Here is a 22,837-nt window from a genome sequence, read left to right on the forward strand (position 1 = left end):
AAGTACTTCTTTAGCTGGCTGTCATGGCAGGAACTGCACTTCTGCCCACACTCACGTCACTTCCAGGTCCCTAGCACGAAGGCGAAATACAGCCAACCGTGGGATGACTGGCTAAGTGAGCGGGCTGGCGTGAGCTCTGATGTCACGCCGCCGCGTCTATAGAGGTCACGGCCCGGTCGTGCCTGAGCTTCCCAGAAGAGCTCAGCGGCAGCGCTGCCCGGGCCTCACTGACTGCAGTACTGATCAGCGGATCTGACTGCCGGCTCCGACGCTAGTGCGGCACACTGAACCACCGTGGTTGATAACCGCTGATGTAGACTAAACGCAGTCACATCCAGAAACTAACGGAAACCTGCTGGCGTATTCCTAATTTTTTTTTTTTGTTACAAATACAAAATCTGTTTCTCTTTGTTTAAATAGTACTTTCGTTATAGTAAGATCTTTCCATCCACATTTATCTGTTTAACTTCCACTAACGGAACAATTCTATAGAAAAAACCTCTCACGGTGCGTCTAATAATACACCGATGGTGCGTCTAATGGTACGCCGATGGTGCGTCTAATGATACACCGATGGTGCATCTAATGATATACACCGATGGTACGTCTAATGATACGCCGATGGTGCGTCTAATGATACGCCGATGGTGCGTCTAATGATACGCTGATGGTACGTCTAATGATATATACCGGTGTGTCTAATGATAGGCTGATGGTGCGTCTAATGATATACACCGATGGTGTGTCTAATGATATACACTGATGGTGTGTCTAATGATACACCGATGGTGCGTCTAATGATATACACCGATGGTGCGTCTAATGATATACACAGATGGTGCGTCTAATGATACGCTGATGGTGCGTCTAATGATACGCCGATGGTGCGTCTAATGATACGCTGATGGTGCGTCTAAAGATACGCCGATGATGCGTCTACAGATGTCCCAAGACTGATTTGCAGCACTGCGAATGGGCGTCTGACTAGAAACGTAATGGGCTGCGGCATTAGCATAAATACACGTATGTGTACACCCCTGCGTCAGGCTGTACATGTGTATTTATACGTTACATGTATCACAGATGGGCTGTAACACTACGGAGCATGGAGTTGTCTGATACGGTGTTTCCGCCTCAGTATAGCGCATTGTTTCCCTTTTGGTCAGAGGGGTGGAAATTAGACACTTGTGCGCCTCCTAGCATGATTTTGGAAGGGCCCTATGTAATGCGTAACAGTGAGAAGAATTGCTTATACTCATGGGTCTTTGGAAGGGAAGGTGCCCCCTCCCCCCTTGGGGCCACATAGCTGCTGCACCCCCTGTGGGGATACGGGGCAGATTGGGGTGTACTTGCACCCACATACAAAAACATGATTTTATTATTTTATTTTGTGGAATTATTTATATAGCTTTCCCAAACCTTCAATTATCTATGTAACCCATGCAAAAGGCAGCTGAGTGCTTGGTAATACGCTTCATTGCACATAGGCGGGTGGGAAATGGATAGTTTAGGAGTTATAAATGAACACATTCCTTGATGGACATGGTCAGTTGTGTAAGGCAGCCTATCAGTATAGTTTGGGGGATTAGTTAAGTCAGGAAAGGGGAGGGGGGATTCTATCTCCCCTTCTGCAATTCCCCACCCTCCCTCCTACTTATTGGTGTTTGTGGGCAGTATGATAATTGTAGGGATGTGAGGCCCCTCCCTCTTTGTAGTAAAGCGAAGGGTCCTGCTCGTGTGAGGGGATCTGCTTGTGTCCTTGAGTAACGCACAATCTGGCCCAGTAGGGAGGTTGGCTATTCTCCCAATCCAGTCTATGTGCAGGGCGGATGTACGCCCACCTGTTACGTCTTACGGTACTTTACGACGTGGGGTGCTTCAGCAACGCTCTCCTCTTAGCCACACTCCTTTAATTAATTGTCATTTCATAAATGTAATTAAATATAACTGCCAATCACGTGTTGTGTTGTTATTTTTGCTGAGCCAAAAGAGGGGGGGAGGGGAGATTGGGAATGTCAGGTTCTTAATGTTGATGGTTTAGGTCTAACTATTCCGAGATCATTGGCTCATATGTGGCTTGAAGCCCCTTGATTTGAGCAGATTAATAAAAACACTCAATACCGTAGGTCAGGGTTTGTGGCCTAAGCTCAGGCCCAGAGTAGCAGAGGTGGCACTTCAAAATTTTTTGAAAGTTCATTTTTATTTCTTTATTTCGTTTGTATGTGAATCATTTACAAAGTTCCATAATATAAATTATTGGCCATGGGCTCAGAGAATGATTACCAGGTTAGCCAGGGCAATATCCCAGGGGCCACCACACACTGGGAGGACCCCACACATAACCACAGCACCAGCATTGGGGGCACTGTGGTATAATATGAACTGGGGGCTACTACAGTGTCTTTAACACATTTGTGGTGCTGGGAGTATTTACACGTTTAACTTTGTAATAACGTCACCAGAATGTATTGGTAGGGTCTCCCACAAGTTCGTTACCCTGGGGCCCCCAAAAACCTTATTCCAGCACTGCATGAGCTGCAATACTGTAGAAATATATGTTATAGATGGGATACTAGTATAGGGCTTAGCACCATCAAGTGCAACAATAGTCGGGTGGAAGTGAAATAAAGGGTGGGGGGCACAGGGATAACAGCCCAGGGGTACAGACAACGGAACGACTCCTCCTTCTGTCTGCATTTTCAGAAGAGCATGAAACCCAGGGGCCAGGATGTGGGCGGGCGCCTTACTTACGCTAAACAGACAAATAGGCACATTGACGTAAATAACAAAAATCAGTACAAGCCCATGTTTTACAGCTTAGTAATAATCTGTAATGAGTTCTGCTGAGCTGACGGTGTGCTAGACTTGGCCTCACTTCTGCTGTACGGTGGCTTCACTACAAATACTGTATAAATTTACATGCACTGTACATTCTACGGACGGCGGGGCCGGGTTTATTTCCGCCACCATAGGGTCTTTACCCGTTTTCTGTGTTCTGTATCTTCTAGATCATGTTGCTGAGTGACCCTGACATGGAGAGCAGTATACTGATTAGTTCAGATGCCGGAGCCACGTACCAGAAATACCGACTGAATTTCTACATCCAGAGTCTGCTGTTCCACCCCAAGCAGGAGGACTGGGTGCTGGCTTATAGCCTGGAGCAGAAGGTAAGGACCGCTGCCCACCGGCCCACATTGTAATCCACCTGCTGGAGATGCTATTGAGCGGGCATCGTGGTTGATATCCTCATCCTTTCATTGAATCATTATATTTTAGATTAACCCTTTAGGATTGTCCCAGAAACATTCTGCCCAGGCTAGAGGTGTGTGACCGTGTGGACCAATAGGAAACCAAAAGCAATGAGCCCGCTGTCTGGGGGATGTACAGTATTTGGCTGGGTAACACAGGGGGTGAGGATGGATGTTTACATAAGTGGTTTCCAGCGGTGACATAATAATTCTTGCATCTACTGTACTTGCGCTGTAGTGTAATACTGCACATTGGTCATGTCCAGACTGGACTACTGTAACCTCCTCCTATCTGGCCTCCAACTCCCATCTCTCTCCTCTCCAGTCTGTCCTCAATGCTGCTGCTCGGCTCATCTTCCTCTCCAAACGCTCTACATCTGCCTCCCCTCTCCTACAAGCCCTACACTGGCTCCCCTTCCCTTTCAGAACCCAATTTAAGGTTCTCACACTCACTTACAAAGCCCTCACCCATTCCTCTCCCATTTCCAACTCGGATCTCATCTCCCTTCGCTCTTCTGTTCGCCCTCTTCGTTCAATGCACGCCGCCTCTCATGCCAATTGAATACTTCCTCCCACTCCCGCCTCCAAGCCTTTGCCCGCGCTGCTCCTCACCTTTGGAACTCTCTCCTGCTTCCCATCAGATTCTCCACCTCTCTACAATCCTTCAAACGGGCTCTCAAGACCCCCTACTTCATCAAAGCCTTCCAGCTCCCATCCTAACTTGCTGCTACGTCTTCCTTCCTCCCCGCCTTCCCCATCTGTCTCACACCTGTTTGGCTGCCCTTCCCCTTTAGAATGTAAGCTCTTGTGAGCAGGGCTCTCTACCCTCTTGTGCTTCTCCGTTCTCTACTTTCATCTACTTCTTACTCTCTACCAGGGCACCTAACACTTGGTTGCTTTGCTCTGTTGCTTATCTGGGGTGTTATGGTCACGAATGTAGCAATGTATATTATCCATGTCCTGAATGTACTGTAAGTCACTAGTCATTTATTTGTTTATGTACTGTGTAAGGCGTTGCGGAACACTTGTGGCGCCATATAAATAAATGATAATAATAATAATTATTAATATTAATAATAATAATCATATTATAATGATTATATTATAATGATTATAGTCAGTCACTGAGCTCTGCAGACTTCTCCAAAAATGTATCCGCTTCAGGTTATACTCATGGTGTTTTGGGCAAGGGCCGGGGAGGCAAGAGGGCACAATGCCACTTTCATGATGTAACACTGAGTTGTAGCAAGACAAAAGGTGAGCCCAGGATGGAGGATTTATTGTATATTTCACTAAGCTTGGAGGGATGATCTTGCTGTTTACTGGCAAATGTTTTGAGAGTTTTGCTATTATTATTATTATTATTATTATTATAATTATATTGATTCAGTAAGTTTTAGTAAAAGAGGTCCAAGAACAGATCCCTGGGGGGCACATACTGGTAGAGGAAGTGGGGGTGGGGGGAGAGGAGGCATGAGAGGAGACAGAAGGAACAGTCAGAGAGGTAGGAGGACAGCCAGGAGAGGACACTACATGCAGACCCAGGGAGTGACGGATTTGTAGGAGGAGAAAATAGTCCATAGTGTCAGAAGCAGCATGGAGGTCAGGGAGAATGGGCAGAGAGTAGTGGCCTTTGGATTTGGCAGTAAAGAGGTCAGGGAGAATGGGCAGAGAGTAGTGGCTCTTGGATTTGGCAGCATGGAGGTCAGGGAGAATGGGCAGAGAGTAGTGGCCCTTGGATTTGGCAGCAAGGAAGTCAGGGAGAATGGGCAGAGTGTAGTGGCCCTTGGATTTGGCAGCATGGAGGTCAGGGAGAATGGGCAGAGAGTAGTGGCCCTTGGATTTGGCAGCAAGGAAGTCAGGGAGAATGGGCAGAGTGTAGTGGCCCTTGGATTTGGCAGTAAGGAGGTCAGGGAGAATGGGCAGAGAGAAGTGGCCCTTGGATTTGGCAGCATGGAGGTCAGGGAGAATGGGCAGACAGCAGTGGCCCTTGGATTTGGCAGCATGGAGGTCAGGGAGAATGGGCAGAGAGTAGTGGCCCTTGGATTTGGCAGTAAGGAGGTCAGGGAGAATGGGCAGACAGCAGTGGCCCTTGGATTTGGCAGCATGGAGGTCAGGGAGAATGGGCAGAGAGTAGTGGCTCTTGGATTTGGCAGAAAGGAGGTCAGGGAGAATGGGCAGAGAGCAGTGGCCCTTGGATTTGGCAGTAAGGAGGTCAGGGAGAATGAGCTGAGAGTAGTGGCCCTTGGATATGGCAGTAAGGAGGTCAGGGAGAATGGGCAGAGAGTCGTGGCCCTTGGATTTGGCAGTAAGGAGGTCAGGGAGAATGAGCAGAGAGTAGTGACCCTTGGATTTGGCAGTAAGGAGGTCAGGGAGAATGAGCTGAGAGTAGTGGCCCTTGGATTTGGCAGTAAGGAGCTCAGGGAGAATGGGCAGAGAGTAGTGGCCCTTGGATATGGCAGTAAGGAGGTCAGAGAGAATGGGCAGAGAGCAGTGGCCCTTGGATTTGTCAGCATGGAGGTCAGGGAGAATGGGCAGAGAGTCGTGGCCCTTGGATTTGGCAGCATGGAGGTCAGGGAGAATGGGCAGAGAGTAGTGGCCCTTGGATTTGGCAGTAAGGAGGTCAGGGAGAATGGGCAGAGAGTAGTGGCCCTTGGATATGGCAGTAAGGAGGTCAGGGAGAATGGGCAGAGAGTAGTGGCCCTTGGATATGGCAGTAAGGAGGTCAGGGAGAATGGGCAGAGAGTCGTGGCCCTTGGATTTGGCAGTAAGGAGGTCAGGGAGAATGGGCTGAGAGTAGTGGCCCTTGGATATGGCAGTAGGGAGGTCAGGGAGAATTGGCAGAGAGTAGTGGCCCTTGGATTTGGCAGTAAGGAGGTCAGGGAGAATGGGCAGAGAGCAATGGCCCTTGGATTTGGCAGCATGGAGGTCAGGGAGAATGGGCAGAGAGCAGTGGCCCTTGGATTTGGCAGCATGGAGGTCAGGGAGAATGGGCAGAGAGTTGTGGCCCTTGGATTTGTCAGCAAGAAGGTCAGGGAGAATGGGCAGAGAGTAGTGGCCCTTGGATTTGGCAGCATGGAGGTCAGGGAGAATGGGCAGAGAGTAGTGGCCCTTGGATTTGGCAGCATGGAGGTCAGGGAGAATGGGCAGAGAGTAGTGGCCCTTGGATTTGGCAGTAAAGAGGTCAGGGAGAATGGGCAGAGAGTAGTGGCCTTTGGATTTGGCAGTAAAGAGGTCAGGGAGAATGGGCAGAGAGTAGTGGCCCTTGGATTTGGCAGCATGCAGGTCAGGGAGAATGGGCAGAGAGTTGTGGCCCTTGGATTTGGCAGCAAGAAGGTCAGGGAGAATGGGCAGAGAGTAGTGGCCCTTGGATTTGGCAGCATGGAGGTCAGAGAGAATGGGCAGAGAGTTGTGGCCCTTGGATTTGGCAGCAAGAAGGTCAGGGAGAATGGGCAGAGAGTAGTGGCCCTTGGATTTGGCAGTAAAGAGGTCAGGGAGAATGGGCAGAGAGTAGTGGCCCTTGGATTTGGCAGAATGCAGGTCAGGGAGAATGGGCAGAGAGTCGTGGCCCTTGGATTTGGCAGCATGGAGGTCAGGGAGAATGGGCAGAGAGTAGTGGCCCTTGGATTTGGCAGTAAGGAGGTCAGGGAGAATGGGCAGAGAGTAGTGGCCCTTGGATATGGCAGTAAGGAGGTCAAGGAGAATGGGCAGAGAGTAGTGGCCCTTGGATATGGCAGTAAGGAGGTCAGGGAGAATGGGCAGAGAGTAGTGGCCCTTGGATTTGGTAGCATGGAGGTCAGGGAGAATGGGCAGAGAGTAGTGGCCCTTGGATTTGGCAATAAGGAGGTCAGGGAGAATGGGCAGAGAGTAGTGGCCCTTGGATATGGCAGTAAGGAGGTCAGGGAGAATGGGCAGAGAGTAGTGGCCCTTGGATATGGCAGTAAGGAGGTCAGGGAGAATGGGCAGAGAGTAGTGGCCATTGGATATGGCAGTAAGGAGGTCAGGGAGAATGGGCAGAGAGTAGTGGCCATTGGATATGGCAGTAAGGAGGTCAAGGAGAATGGGCAGAGAGTAGTGGCCCTTGGATATGTCAGTAAGGAGGTCAGGGAGAATGGGCAGAGAGTCGTGGCCCTTGGATATGTCAGTAAGGAGGTCAGTGCTGACCTTAGTGAGGGCAGTTTCTGTGGAGGGCAGAAGAGGGAAGTCAGAGTGAAATGAGTCCAGCAGGGACAAAGGTTCAGGACATTACTGTGTTCCAGTGACAGCTGTACTAATCCAAATGGTACATTACAGATATAAGAGGTTCTAGTTAGGTGATCAGATATAACCTACAGAACGTGAGCGGGTCCAAGGCCTAGCACTGCCCAGGGAGACACTTCCGCCCCTCTCTAGGCAGCAAAGTACTGCGAGTGGATGTGGAAGATAACTGTGACTGCAGTAATATAATAGTCTGGCTTTTTATGCTTTCACAAAATAAATAAGTAAAATGTTTAAATAAAGAATGGGCATAAACAGAGGCAGGGAGCACAGTCAGAAGCCATCTCCCTGACACATCTCATCTAAGATTTACTCACAACAGATATTTTATGCTGCATGTCAACAGGGAAGAGGCTGTGATGTCTGCCGGTGACAGCTGTTCCTCCGTACCGGAGCCCATCTCGGGGGCCTCGGATGTGACACTCTCAGACTCATCAGCCCTCTCATCACCGCCACGTTCGCAGAGACTTCCCAGCCAGGCTCACTCTTTCTTGTTGACATGTCTGTATAAAGACGACACGAGAGTGACTGCTCCGCACAGGTCATTAAATGTGCCGAGGGAAAGCCGAGCCAGTCCATTACCCTCTATCAGTGTCTGTGCAGGGGAGCAGAATGATGGGCCGACATCTGCAGAGTTCTTATCAGATATTTTTTATTTTACCGATGAAGTTTAAACCTCTGTAATATAAAGTGCAGGAAGGTTAGATCAGGGGGGAGGGGCAGGGAGAGGCGATGTGCAGTGGTCTCACTATAATGCTCCTGCTGTAATCTGAAATAATGGCGGCTTTACTGGGTGTATATAGAGAATATAATGATAGGTTGATCGGGAAGGATCCAGGATTTTCCAGGCTTCACTCTCTAATTGCACATGCCTATAAAAACATTTATTTTTATTTATTTTTTAAATTAGATTTTGCGGCTGTAAGAAATGTGATCGCTGCATATAATGGAGAACAATGGAAGGAACTGTAATTCCCGGTGTGTGGTGCCGCAAATAGAACCCGCTCACACATTCATCTTGCCGATCACAAAGTGCGATACAGTAGATTAAGCAAAACTAATGTTTGCAAAATGAGGCTAAGTGGGATGCAATGGGGTCCCGGCTATTGATTGGCTTCATTCATAACCCCCTATCGAAATTATGTGACTCTTTTTTGTTTTTACCACTGATTAAGGGGCATATGTATCAAAGCTTGATGTTAGATAAATTTGTGAAATATATATCACCAACCAATCAGCTTCTAAGTATCATTTTTTAAACACAGCCTGCAAAATGTAAGTTAGAAGCTGATTGGTTGGTGATATATATCTCACAAATTTATCTCACATAAACTACACTGCATTAGTCCGCAATGTGCCAACTTGTTACTTAAATGTGATCAAGACGTGAGGTCGCTTACAAGGTCAAAGTTTACACAGCAGCGAGGAATAAGATATCGATTCTTTTAGATAAACTTTCCAACCAGCTAGATATTACAATCTGACAATGCGGATGACCCAGGTTGCTTAAAACTTTATAAGAATATCTGCAAATTATCGGCCTGTTTCTTCAGCATTGATTTTTTTTGCATGAAAAATACGGAAACTATGATTTCCGTATTTTTTATGTAAATCCCCTATTCAGCAATGGGATAATGGAGAACATACCGTAATTATCTTCTCCATATTTTCCTAATTCGCAGAGTACCGCATTGTAGGGATCATGCCATTGATCCCTACAGTGCTTTAACACTTTTTGCTATTCAGCAAAGCAAAAAGCATTAAATCACTCAAAAAATATTTCCTTTATATAACGCCATCTCAGAATGGCGTTACATGAAGAAAATGCTTATATTTCCCGAAAACTGCAGGGACAGAGGGAAATTTTCCCATAAGTCCCTGCAGCATCTTGTAAGCCCGCCCAGTCTCCGTCCCTGCTTCCTGGTGATCGGCGGCAGGTAAGTCACTCTAGAGGCTTTTAAACCCCCCCCCGAAATTGATTGACATGTGTATACAGGCTTTATACTAGCTTGTATACATGTATATTTATGTGAGATTATATTTAACATTTATATATAAATGTTAACTATAAAAGCGCATAAACATACATGTATACAGGCTAATATAAAGCCTGTCTACACATATCAATCAGTTTTGGGAGGCTGGAGCTGTACTTACCCCTCCGCGGTCACCGGGAAGGGCAGAATAAAATAAAAAAAAAAACAAAGAAGGAAAAAAAAAAGATTCCCTCCAGCTCACTGCAGCAATATCAACAAAAAATACTTAAATCCTACATGATAATAGAGATTCAGAGGTATTAGTTACATACATTTGCAAATATATGAATAAGCGCCAGGCCATCGTCAAGGCTCCTCTATACTGGCATCTCTAACATTAAGGGGCTCACGTCCGAGAAGCAAGGCACCCCAAAAAATTCCAGCCAAGGACCATCCCGAGGGCATCACACGAAAAGGGGAAAAAAGGTGATAGTGAAGTGTAAAGAATAGATGTGTAAGGCTAAATCAATAAGTGTTAATGAAATGAGAAAGAATTAAAATGACATAAATAATAAACAAACAATTAGAAAAGTGGCGCTTATTCATATATTTGCAATTGTATGTAACTAATACCTCTGAATCTCTATTATCATGTAGGATTTAAGCATTTTTTGTTGATATTGCTGCAGTGAGCTGGGGGGCAAATCCCTTTTTTCTGTGCTCAGTGTAAACCCCGCCCTTTACAAGCACCTGTGTTATGTCATTAAGCTGATATGAGCGACCGCCATACTTTTTGTTAACAAACAGAAGGGATCGTTTTCGGAATCCCGATAACAATCCCTTCTGTGACATCGCAGGGACAGCATGTTACCGCAACCGCTGTCCCTGCTGAAAATGTTGCTGAATAGCTTACATATTTCATGATAATTGATAAAATATCATGACGATGTTTCCCGATAATATTCTGGGCAGCATCGTCTCTGTTGCTGAATAGACCCCTCAGTCAGATGCAAATCCAACAGCAAACGTAACTTGTGATTATCAGCAGACTGCGCAAGCACAGAAGAAAGCAATCGCGGACTGCGCCACGCATATGCACCCAGACGGAGGTTACGAGAGCGGCCGTTTTGCTCTGTGCGTGACCGGATCTCTCTGTCCGTGAAATGGCCGCTTCTGGCCGGCAACTGGGCGGCTATCGATGAAACAGATCCATCTCGTGGGCGTCTTGTGGGTGCGCAGACCGTCAATTAGAATTAGACCGTCATCTGTGCTTGTTTGAGAAGTGCGAGCGCAGCTGGGACGCTTGTCTCTGATGAATACTTTGCACCCAGCATGGAGTGAGTGCAGGTACTGATACTATATTAAGGATGACAGCTGCGACTATAGTGCGGCCTAAGGCATAAAGCTGTAAACCTTGACGTCCGCACTTGCGGCCGCTTTCTGTCTGACTCGGAATCCTATGTCTTTCATGTAAGTTGGAAAAAAAAATAGCAATTTAACGTTGCAGGGGAAAAAGGATAGAAGCCACATCGATTTAATGGTCTCATCATTCTGTCATTTTGCATTTATAATGCATTTTGCCTCAAAATCCCTGCCCTTCCCATTGCTATGTGTCTGCCCTCTTGGTAACGTTGGCAACAGACCATCTTGTACTGGCCTGGCTGGTAAAAATGTCCAGTGGTGCTTTCTGGACAGTGGGCCTTATTCAGACCCTCTCGCTAAATGCGGCTGCTCACTCCCAGAGTATGCAAATTCAGTGAAGTGACGTCAAGGCAGGCGATCACACGGCAAAGCATAAACACACCCACTATGTCTTGGCGAGCGATCACTTTGTGTATATAGGCGCCCACTAGCACACGTCATCTCCAGGAAGTATGGGCCTGATTCAGAGCCGGACGCTCTGACAGAGTGACCTGTGACCACCCACAGCTATAGCGAGCGGCCATGATGATGGTAGCGATGGTCAAGACCATCGCGACCATCGGGCTTGCGACGAGACCCTTGTGGTAGGGTCTCGTTGCCGCAAGCCCAAGAGTGCTTTCGGCTCTAACAGAGCCGGAAGCACTCCCACCGACATCACTTGTGATGTCAGTGGGGCTAGCCCCAGACGGTAGGTGTTCCCATGGGAACGCCTCCGTCTGGGCAGCCACGCCCCTGGCCCGCCTACCACAGGGGGCGTGCTGTCACTCAACATGGACAGCACGCCCCCTTTGGTAGGAGACTCGGAGCGACGGTTTGCCCGTCGCTATCCGTGTCTCGCGCATGCACACGACGGAGCCAGCTCCGTCGTTCGCATGCGCACTGAGCCACCATCGACCAGCTTGCGAGCACATAGCGCTCGCGAGCGGGTCTGAATCAGGCCCTGTATACAAACATCGGTACATCGGGTTCCATCGTAACTGACTGCAGCGCTTGCGGTTGACTGTACCCTACCGCAAGCACTTCAGTGTCTAATCCAGCCAGGTGACGTGTACTATTACGCTGCCTGTTAATTATGCACGCCTCTGTAACGGCGCTAAGATGCTCAGGCACGCCTGCGTTCGCACCTCCACTCCCCCGTTACTACTGCCCTTCCTCTGTTACCGCCCACAAACAGCCTCTCCTGTCACTCATTCCACTGGGCTGTCTTTGCTGGGCGAGCGAGCGCTTCCCTATGCGCAATTGCATAACATCGGCCACGTACGAGCGAGCGGCCGCTTGCGAGAGGGTCTGAATCAAGTGAGTATATATATCAGACCTGTAGACAATGGGATCTGTCCGGCTCTTGTGTATATACCACATGAGCACAAATTGTCCAGTCCCGTTGATCCGGCGGCTATTCAGTCATCGGCATTACATACCGATTCCCTCCTGAATATATGGACTTTCCACCCAGCCCGTCTGCATTTTCCAATTAATTCCTCAGCACAGATAATAAACCCTCTCTCCGAGCTGTCCTGAGTCTGTAGCGCGTACTCACGTCACAGTGTATAGTACAGGGAGGATATAATAGAGAAGAGAAGGCTTTATTCTCTTATAGGAAGGGAAGTGCATAGTGGCTCTAATTGCATGGGCTAAGATTTCCTGATTGTACAGACTACTTATATAGCATGCTAATACTTTCATCCATAGGGGTGTTACGCCAGGATATCAGCGTCTGTTGTAATCATCCTCACATCAGCGTCCTTGTCCCCATCTCTGAATCACTAATGCATGTATTACTATAAGTGTATTACTAGAAGTGTATTATTATAAGTGTTTTGTTGTTGCCAGCACTTGAGATGCCTCCAAACTGCTGTTTGCAAATGTTTCAAAACATAAGAATAAAATATCCTTATTATGACTGAGTAGTGATGTCATCCCTTCCTCGGTATACCTGGGTAACAGTCCCGTAAAATCGAAACTTCTGCTTTGAGCGCAGTGATGTCACTTGTGTCACATGACACATTGAGGAATTGATCGGTAAAACACGTTTGGGTATAAAGAAACTTCTTACAGGCATCTTGTCTTCTTTGAAGGTGAAATGTAAGTATTATAAAGGACAGCATTCCCCGTTACTGTACAGTAATAAGGGTATTAGAGTTAGGAGCTGGGAGGCTTGCAGATAACCGCTCGGTGGGCAGCCCTGTGCTTCCGTATGGTCAGTCATCTCCTCGGTGACCTCTCACAGTAGGGGGAATATTATTCCGTATGACACTGCAGTGACTCGGGACCTGATTAAAGGTGTACCCAGTGCCGATGTTTGCGCAGTTGTCCGATGTTTTATGTACTGTGCATGCGTCCTTGTCACACTGCACCTATCAGGGGTCTCAGAATGAGAGAGGCAATATCGGTGGGCGTTCCTGGTAGGTAACAGGGGGTGGCTAGTAATATGTGGATGTGCCACAGGCGTGTTTGTTCGCAAATGACCTGGCACCAGAAGCCATGTTCCGGTGGACATTTGGAGCAATCATTGGGCAGCTCTCACTGTAAGTCCGATGGCATGACCGATGGTGTGACTCTTTCCGCACAGCTGTGGATTAGTACCGCAGCTGATGGACGTTGCTGTATGAATCTCATCGGCTGCGTCATTAGCATAAAGTTGCATTCGCGCAGTGCAACAAGACGCAGTGGCGGTGGTTATTAGCGTCCACCTCAGTCTCTGCCTACAATCGCCAGGTTACGCTTTTAAAGTGTATCATCCCCCCCCACCCAAATACAATTTATCCCAAACTTTTCTTTCTCTCCTGTTCACTAATCAGCATGCGAATACAACTTCTGCTGAATATTTATTTCTATTATCCTAATTAGTAGCAGGTATTTAGTCTAGCAATTAGCCCCCATCAAGTCAATTTGAAATTAAAATAGAAGCCTTGATTACAAAACTCATTAGTGAAGAAGCGCCCTTCTCAATAACCAGTTCATTTTACATTCTCCAGCTAAATAAAGTGTGGAGCATCTTCACTATGTTGTCAATTTACATAAATAGAGATAATATGTAATTGGGACATCAGGGAACGTCAGTAAGTTTACTCGCTTGCGCAGACAAGGGTCATTTTTTTTTTTTACCAAAGTTTATTATTAGATTAGATTATTTTTCCACAATCACAAGAGAACCATGCAAAATACGGGTGCTAACATACTAACGATATAATATACCATGCAATCTGAGGTTCATCATATCTCCTATTTGGATTAATAGTCTCTCAGTTTATTAATGTTTCCCCTCTACATACTGTATCTGCACTATATTTACTGTCATATTCAATCTGCCCATACAATACAAGGACTGGAACCATAACTGGATTTATTTAATCTACTTATCTGGTAAATATTCGCTGCCCCCAAAAATGAAATAAATAAATAAAAACCTGAAAAAAGTGCAAAACAAAACGCGCTGACTAATGGGCGCTAACATTGTCAGGGGCATCAGATCTTTACCAATAGCGCTAATTGCACCTGCTTTTACTGCCCCGCCTCCTCCCTACATATTCACGTTGGCAGGGTAACCTGACGGCATGGGGCAGAGCGTGCTCAGGAGTACATTGTGGGTGTGTAATCAGAGATGTACCTAAACCTGATGTTTACGCACATCTCCAATGTTGTGCCTAACCCTGACCCCCTCTCCACAGCCTAACCCTAACCTCACCCCCCAGTGGTGTCTAACCCTGACCCTCTCTCCACAGCCTAACCCTAACTTCCCCCCCCTGTGGTGTCTATCCCTGACCCCCTCTCCCCAGCCTAACCCTAACCTCCCCCCCCAGTGGTGTCTAACCCTGACCCCTCTCCACAGCCTAACCCTAGCCTCCCCTCCAGTGGTGTCTAATCCTGACCCCCTCTCCACAGCCTAACCCTAACCTCCCCCCCAGTGGTGTCTAAACCTGACGCCCTCTCCACAGCCTAACCCTAGTCTCCCCTCCCAGTGGTGTCTAACCCTGACCCCCTCTCCCCAGCCTAACCCTAACCTCCCCCCAGTGGTGTCTAACCCTGACCCCCTCTCCACAGCCTAACCCTAACCTCCCCCCAGTGGTGTCTAACCCTGACCCTCTCTCCACAGCCTAACCCTAATCCCCCCCCAGTGGTGTCTAACCCTGACTCCCTCTCCACAGCCTAACCCTAACCTCCCCCCCAGTGGTGTCTAACCCTGATCCCCTCTCCACAGCCTAACCCTAACCTCCCCCACCCCCAGTGGTGTCTAACCCTGACCCCCTCTCCACAGCCTAACCCTAACCTCCCCCCCAGTGGTGTCTAACCCTGACCCCCTCTCCACAGCCTAACCCTAACCTCCCCCCAGTGGTTTCTAACCCTGACCCCCTCTCCACAGCCTAACCCTAACCTCCCCCCCCAGTGGTGTCTAACCCTGACCCCCTCTCCACAGCCTAACCTCCCCCCGGTGGTGTCTAACCCTGACCCCTCTCCACAGCCTAACCCTAACTCCCCCCCCCTGTGGTGTCTAACCCTGACCCCCTCTCCACAGCTTAACCCTAGCCTCCCCCCAGTGGTGTCTATCCCTGACCCCCTCTCCACAGCCTAAGCCTAACCTCCCCCCAGTGGTGTCTATCCCTGACCCCCTCTCCACAGCCTAACCCTAACCTCCCCCCGAGTGGTGTCTAACCCTGACCCCCTCTCCACAGCCTAACCCTAACCTCCCCCCCCAGTGGTGTCTAACCCTGACCCCCTCTCCACAGCCTAACCTCCCCACAGTGGTGTCTAACCCTGACCCCTCTCCACAGCCTAACCCTAACTCCCCCCCCAGTGGTGTCTAACCCTGACCCCCTCTCCACAGCTTAACCCTAGCCTCCCCCCAGTAGTGTCTATCCCTGACCCCCTCTCCACAGCCTAAGCCTAACCTCCCCCCAGTGGTGTCTAACCCTGACCCCCTCTCCACAGCCGAACCCTAACCTCCCACCAGTGGTGTCTAACCCTGACCCCCTCTCCACAGCCTGACCCTAACCTCCCCCCCAGTGGTCTCTAACCCTGACCCCCTCTCCACAGCCTAACCCTAACCTCCCCCCAGTGGTGTCTAATCCTGACCCCCTCTCCACAGCCTAACCCTAACCTCCCCCCAGTGGTGTCTAATCCTGACCCCCTCTCCACAGCCTAACCCTAACCTCCCCCCCCAGTGGTGTCTAACCCTGACCCCCTCTCCACAGCCTGACCCTAACCTCCCCCCCAGTGGTGCCTTCTGCATTCCGGCATCGGGATTTAGAAGTCGCTGGTCTAATAACGTCATCCCTGACTGACATGTTGCTGGTGTGTGTGGGGGGCATCAGGAAGCATTGTCCATTTTATGAGCGTACCGAAGCCAGAAGCTTCACTGGCCCCAGCTGTGTGATTTACCCGGACATCCCGAGCAACCTGCGAGTAACTCAGATGTCCAATGGTCTCGCAGTTGCTCCGATGCCGTATCCTCGGACGCAGCAGCGCAGTACAGAAGCCGGCAGTGAGTGTCTTTTAACTAAAGACACCTCCTGTGGGTTTTGCATATATTAGCACAGCCGCGTACAAAGACGCAGCGGCTGCACTATAAATTGCATCTCTGAATCGGCCCCTGTGAGTGGTTATTAGGAGGAACCAGAGCTGCTGCGAGTCGGGAGTTTTTATTTTACTCCACCCGTCACCCCTGGGGCATATTTATTAGGTATGGAGACTTGGTCCCGATGATTGTAATCTCTTCTCGCCACTTATCACGGCAATAAGAAATGAACGACGGCCGGCATTTACCAATTTGCATATCCAGTGATAGGGGCTCGCCCCTGCCATGTGTAAAGGTAAAGTGATCTCGAATGGGATCTCTTTACTGCCGGGTTCGGGACCTGTCTGCGCTACTGCGAGAGGCCATTGCCGGGAGGGATCCTATCCTACGGAACCTTCTCCCTGATTGTTTTGCGGAATGTAGCCCAAAGTCTGCAGGGACAAATGCCACCACGTTCCAGTCATGCTTCATCCCTATAACTATAACTTTCCCATCCAACGCCCGCTCATGGTCATCGCTTCTGCTTTCTATGTGATCCAATCAGATCAGATTTTCATCTACCAATATACTGTTTGTTAATGAAAATGTTGGAACTACTGGAATTAGTTACCATTACAGCAGGGATGGGGAACCTCCTGCCCGGGGGCCGTATAAGACCTGCGGAATAATTTGATCTGGCCCTCTGAGCTTTTTTCTGCCAGCCTCATCTGGCCTAGAAAGGCCCCCTGCAGCCAGAATCTATGCAGCAGTGCCGCCTGGGGCATCGTTAGGACGCTTCCGATGGTAACACTGCTGCCCTTACAACTCGCACAAGGCATTGCTGTAATCTCCGGCGATTGTGGCCCTTGGCAGAAAATAAGTTCCCCACCCTGATTTAAGGAGTTACCCAGCTACTTCTTTTTCTGCCAACAGTATCCTGTAATTAATTATGAACATTTCTCAATAAAGAGCTATTGAAGGTTTCTACAATTGTATATATTGTATATGTATATTCCGAGCCACCTTGAGGCACAAAAAACTTTTTTCTGCGGTATCCTGTAACTACGCATGTCTCCAATTTAATTTTGTTTTTAAAGATCCATTACTCTCATTAAGGGATGTTTGGCAGCAGGACCTCTGACCTCTGGTACGCACTGACCTCTGACCTCTGGTGCGTACTGAGCACTGGCTCTTCTTTGTAAAACGTGCTGCCACGCAACGCAAAGGTGTCCGCATTTCCACCAAAAAGATCCTGAAGTAGCTCGCAAGCGGGACGATGGTGAGGCCCTGCGCACACGCAAGCCCCGGAGTGAGTGACAAATTCACTCGCTCCGGGGCTCACTACAAAAGGCTTGGCCTGACTGATTTGGGCTAAGAATGCTTTGGCCCTGGAGACCCGGTAATAGGGTCTCTGGGCTGTGGCATTATACCCCAGTTGTTTTGGGTAAGGTGCTGGTTTTAAATATAGGGGGAACCGTACACATTTTTTTTTCCCCTATATTTAAAACCAGGACTGGTGCTGGTTCCTAAATTACGGTGGAACCCTACTCGTTTTATTCTCCATAATTTTTGGAACCAGGTCTGGCTGACAAGTCCGGAGCTGGTTATGCTTTTGGGAGGGGACCCCACGTTAATTTTTATCTTAAAATTAACCTTTAAAATGTTAAAAAACAAGCAGTCTGCACATATTTTACTGATACTGTATGTGCAACCTGCTTGTTCGGGAAAGAAATTCAGGCGATGAAATCTGGACTTCAAAACGGACCGAATCGACCAAATACACCATCAATCAAAACGATCCTGTCAAAACCGGGAGCTTGGTAAATTCCCGATTTTTAAAGTGAAAAAAATGGCCGTTTTGATCGATCCTATCCGAGTTGAAAAACGGGAGAAATCAGGACCAACATGAATCTTAGTAAATTTACCTCAATGTGTGAGGTTGTGTGTGGACTGTGAAGGGGTTGTAATTAGATATGGAAGCTATGAAGGCTATGTGGGCGGTTCTGGAATCTGATAAGCTTGTCTGAAGAGGTGAGTTTTCAGGGAACGCTTAAAGGTTTGGAGACTAGAGGAAAGTCATATTGCACATGGTAGGGCATCCCACAGAGTGGGTGCAGCCCACAAAAAAGTCCTGTTAGAGTGAATGGGAGCAAGTAATGCCTGGGGATGAGAGACGCAGATCTTGTGCTGAGTGGAGAGAATGGGTTTCGAGATATATTGAGATGAGTGAACAGATGTATGTTGGTGTGGTTTGGTTAATAGCTTTATGTGTAAGTAAAAGTATTTTGTATTGAATACGGTAGAAAACTGACAACCAGTGAAGGAACTGACAGAGCGGGGCAGCAGACTATGTACGTTTGGCAAGAAAGATAAGCCTCGCTGCTGCATTCATAATAGATTGTAATGGTGAAAGCCTGTTACTGGGAAGACCAGTAAGGAGACTATTACAATAGTCAATGCGGGAAATAGTGAGTGCATGGATTAGAGTTTTTGCAGTGTCTTGTGTGAGATATGGTCACATTTTAGATATGTTTTTTAGATGTCTGTAACATGATTTTGAGACAGATTGAATGTGGGGAACAAAGGACAGGTCAGAGTCAAGGATGACAACCAAGGCAGCGAGCTTGTGGGACAGGGTGAATTGTGGAGTTATCAACAGTGATAGAGGGATTAGGTTGGTAACTAACTACTATTGGCCGGTGGAAATATTATTACTTTTGTTTTGGAAATGTTAAGTTTGAGGTGGCGAGATGACATCCAAGATGAAATGGCAGGGAGACGTTCAGTGACACGGACCAGCACAGATGGTGATAAATCTGGAGAGGATAGGTAGATGTGAGTATCATTCGCATACTGATGGTACTGAAATCCAAAAGAGCGGATTAGGTTGCCAAGAGAGGTGGTATAGACTGAGAATAGCAGAGGACCTAAGACAGAGCATTGCGGTACTCCAACTGATAGAGGTAGCGAAGAGGAGTCAAGGTCAGAAAAACAAACAGTAAAAGAGCGATCAGATAGGATGAGAACCAAGAAAGGGCTGTGTCCTGACCTAGGGATTGTGGTGTGGAGAAGAGAGTGGTCAACAGTGTCAAAAGCAGCAGAGAGATCTAGAAGAATTAGGAGTGAGTAATGGGCTTGGCGTTGACCAGATCATTTACTACCTTAGTCAGTGCTGTCTCTGTGGAGTGTTGGGAACGAAAGCCGGACTGAAGTGGGTCCAATAAGTTGTGTGAGTTAAGAAAGTGTGTGAGGCGGGTGTAGACAAGTCTCTCAATTATTATTATTACTTGACCAGCACAAATCATCTGTGCATAGTGGGGGTATCACTTGCAGAATTATTCTGTGTTCCAGGGGTCAGCTCCTCATTAATATCCATCATGGGATGCTTTGGTTATGTTGCTTATGCACATTGGATCTACCCAGCAAACAGCTGCGATTGCTGAGTGTCATAGGCAAATGGAGGGGGGGGGGTTTCCGTCTGCCTGGAAACCCCCCTCCCCAGAACACACACCATGACCACAATAGAAATAGTAATATAATAGAATGTTACTAGCGCTGCATGTTCTTCTCAGTATCACAAATGAAATGATTAGCACCACCTACGGATCTTTTAAAATGTGTCAGCCAGTAATGAATAAATAATCTGCGCACCAACTAGGAGATCTGGAAAACATGCACTGTTAGGGGTGCACTGCTATAGAGACCAATATGTACATATATGTCCAGAGCAGTGCTAAGTTCTTCTGCTGCTCCCTCAGACTCCCGGACTTGCTCCAATGCTCTGGAATGGTTCCCACATCTGACATAAATACATTCTGCTCAGACAGGATGGACCTACTGCCGCATCTAATAGCTCACTGTGATCACTGGTCCTGTATATGCTGGAATTATGACACACAATACACTATGTATGACACATATAATGGGTTACTGTGATCACTGGTCCTGTATATGCTGGAATTATGACACACAATACACTATGTATGACACATATAATGGGTTACTGTGATCACTGGTCCTGTATATGCTGGAATTATGACACACAATACACTATGTATGACACATATAATGGGTTACTATGATCACTGACCCTGTATATGCTGGAATTATGACACACAATACACTATGTATGACACATATAATGGGTTACTGTGATAGCTGGTCCTGTATATGCTGGAATTATGACACACAATACACTATGTATGACACATATAATGGGTTACTGTGATCACTGGCCCTGTATATGCTGGAATTATGACACACAATACACTATGTATGACACATATAATGGGTTACTATGATCACTGACCCTGTATATGCTGGAATTATGACACACAATACACTATGTATGACACATATAATGGGTTACTATGATCACTGGCCCTGTATATGCTGGAATTATGAAACACAATACACTATGTATGACACATATAATGGGTTACTGTGATAGCTGGTCCTGTATATGCTGGAATTATGACACACAATACACTATGTATGACACATATAATGGGTTACTATGATCACTGGCCCTGTATATGCTGGAATTATGACACACAATACACTATGTATGACACATATAATGGGTTACTATGATCACTGACCCTGTATATGCTGGAATTATGACACACAATACACTATGTATGACACATATAATGGGTTACTATGATCACTGGCCCTGTATATGCTGGAATTATGACACACAATACACTATGTATGACACATATAATGGGTTACTGTGATCACTGGCCCTGTATATGCTGGAATTATGACACACAATACACTATGTATGACACATATAATGGGTTACTATGATCACTGGCCCTGTATATGCTGGAATTATGACACACAATACACTATGTATGACACATATAATGGGTTACTGTGATCGTTGGTCCTGTATATGCTGGAATTATGACACACAATACACTATGTATGACACATATAATGGGTTACTATGATCACTGGCCCTGTATATGCTGGAATTATGACACACAATACACTATGTATGACACATATAATGGGTTAATGTGATCGCTGGTCCTGTATATGCTGGAATTATGACACACAATACACTATGTATGACACATATAATGGGTTACTGTGATCACTGGTCCTGTATATGCTGGAATTATGACACACAATACACTATGTATGACACATATAATGGGTTACTGTGATAGCTGGTCCTGTATATGCTGGAATTATGACACACAATACACTATGTATGACACATATAATGGGTTACTGTGATCACTGGTACTGTATATGCTGGGATTATAACACACAATACACTATGTATGACACATATAACGGGTTACTGTGATCACTGGTCCTGTATATGCTGTAATTATGATACACAATACACTATGTATGACACATATAATGGGTTACTGTGATCACTGGTCCTGTATATGCTGGAATTATGACACACAATACACTATATATGACACATATAATGGGTTACTGTGATCACTGGTCCTGTATATGCTGGAATTATGACACACAATACACTATATATGACACATATAATGGGTTACTGTGATCACTGGTCCTGTATATGCTGGAATAATGACACACAATACACTATGTATGACACATATAAAGGGTTACTGTGATCGCTGGTCCTGTATATGCTGGAATTATGATACACAATACACTATGTATGACATATATAATGGGTTACTATGATCACTGGTCCTGTATATGCTGGAATTATGACACATAATACACTATGTATGACACATATAATGGGTTACTGTGATCGCTGGTCCTGTATATGCTGGAATTATGACACACAATACACTATGTATGACACATATAATGGGTTACTGTGATCACTGGTCCTGTATATGCTGGAATTATGACACACAACACACTATGTATGACACATATAATGGGTTACTGTGATCGTTGGTCCTGTATATGCTGGAATTATGACACACAATACACTATGTATGACACATATAATGGGTTACTATGATCACTGGCCCTGTATATGCTGGAATTATGACACACAATACACTATGTATGACACATATAATGGGTTACTGTGATCGTTGGTCCTGTATATGCTGGAATTATGACACACAATACACTATGTATGACACATATAATGGGTTACTGTGATAGCTGGTCCTGTATATGCTGGAATTATGACACACAATACACTATGTATGACACATATAATGGGTTACTGTGATCACTGGTCCTGTATATGCTGGAATTATGACACACAATACACTATGTATGACACATATAATGGGTTACTGTGATAGCTGGTCCTGTATATGCTGGAATTATGACACACAATACACTATGTATGACACATATAATGGGTTACTATGATCACTGGCCCTGTATATGCTGGAATTATGACACACAATACACTATGTATGACACATATAATGGGTTACTGTGATAGCTGGTCCTGTATATGCTGGAAT

General features: G+C 46.7%; 1 protein-coding gene across 1 annotated transcript in view; it reads left to right on the plus strand.

Annotated features, from left to right (window-relative positions):
* Positions 1-3,012: 3,012 nt before the first annotated feature.
* The window catches only part of SORCS3 (sortilin related VPS10 domain containing receptor 3), a 648,995-nt gene continuing 629,170 nt past the window's right edge, over positions 3,013-22,837 (plus strand). Inside the window, exon 1 of the mRNA XM_088447257.1 lies at positions 3,013-3,167. Coding sequence (XP_088303383.1) covers positions 3,033-3,167 — 135 coding nt within the window. The 5' untranslated portion in view covers positions 3,013-3,032. The remainder of the gene's footprint in view (positions 3,168-22,837) is intronic.

Source organism: Taudactylus pleione, unplaced genomic scaffold (assembly GCF_031769625.1).
Source record: "Taudactylus pleione unplaced genomic scaffold, aTauple2 ptg000425l, whole genome shotgun sequence".
Classification (NCBI taxonomy): Eukaryota; Metazoa; Chordata; class Amphibia; order Anura; family Myobatrachidae; genus Taudactylus; species Taudactylus pleione.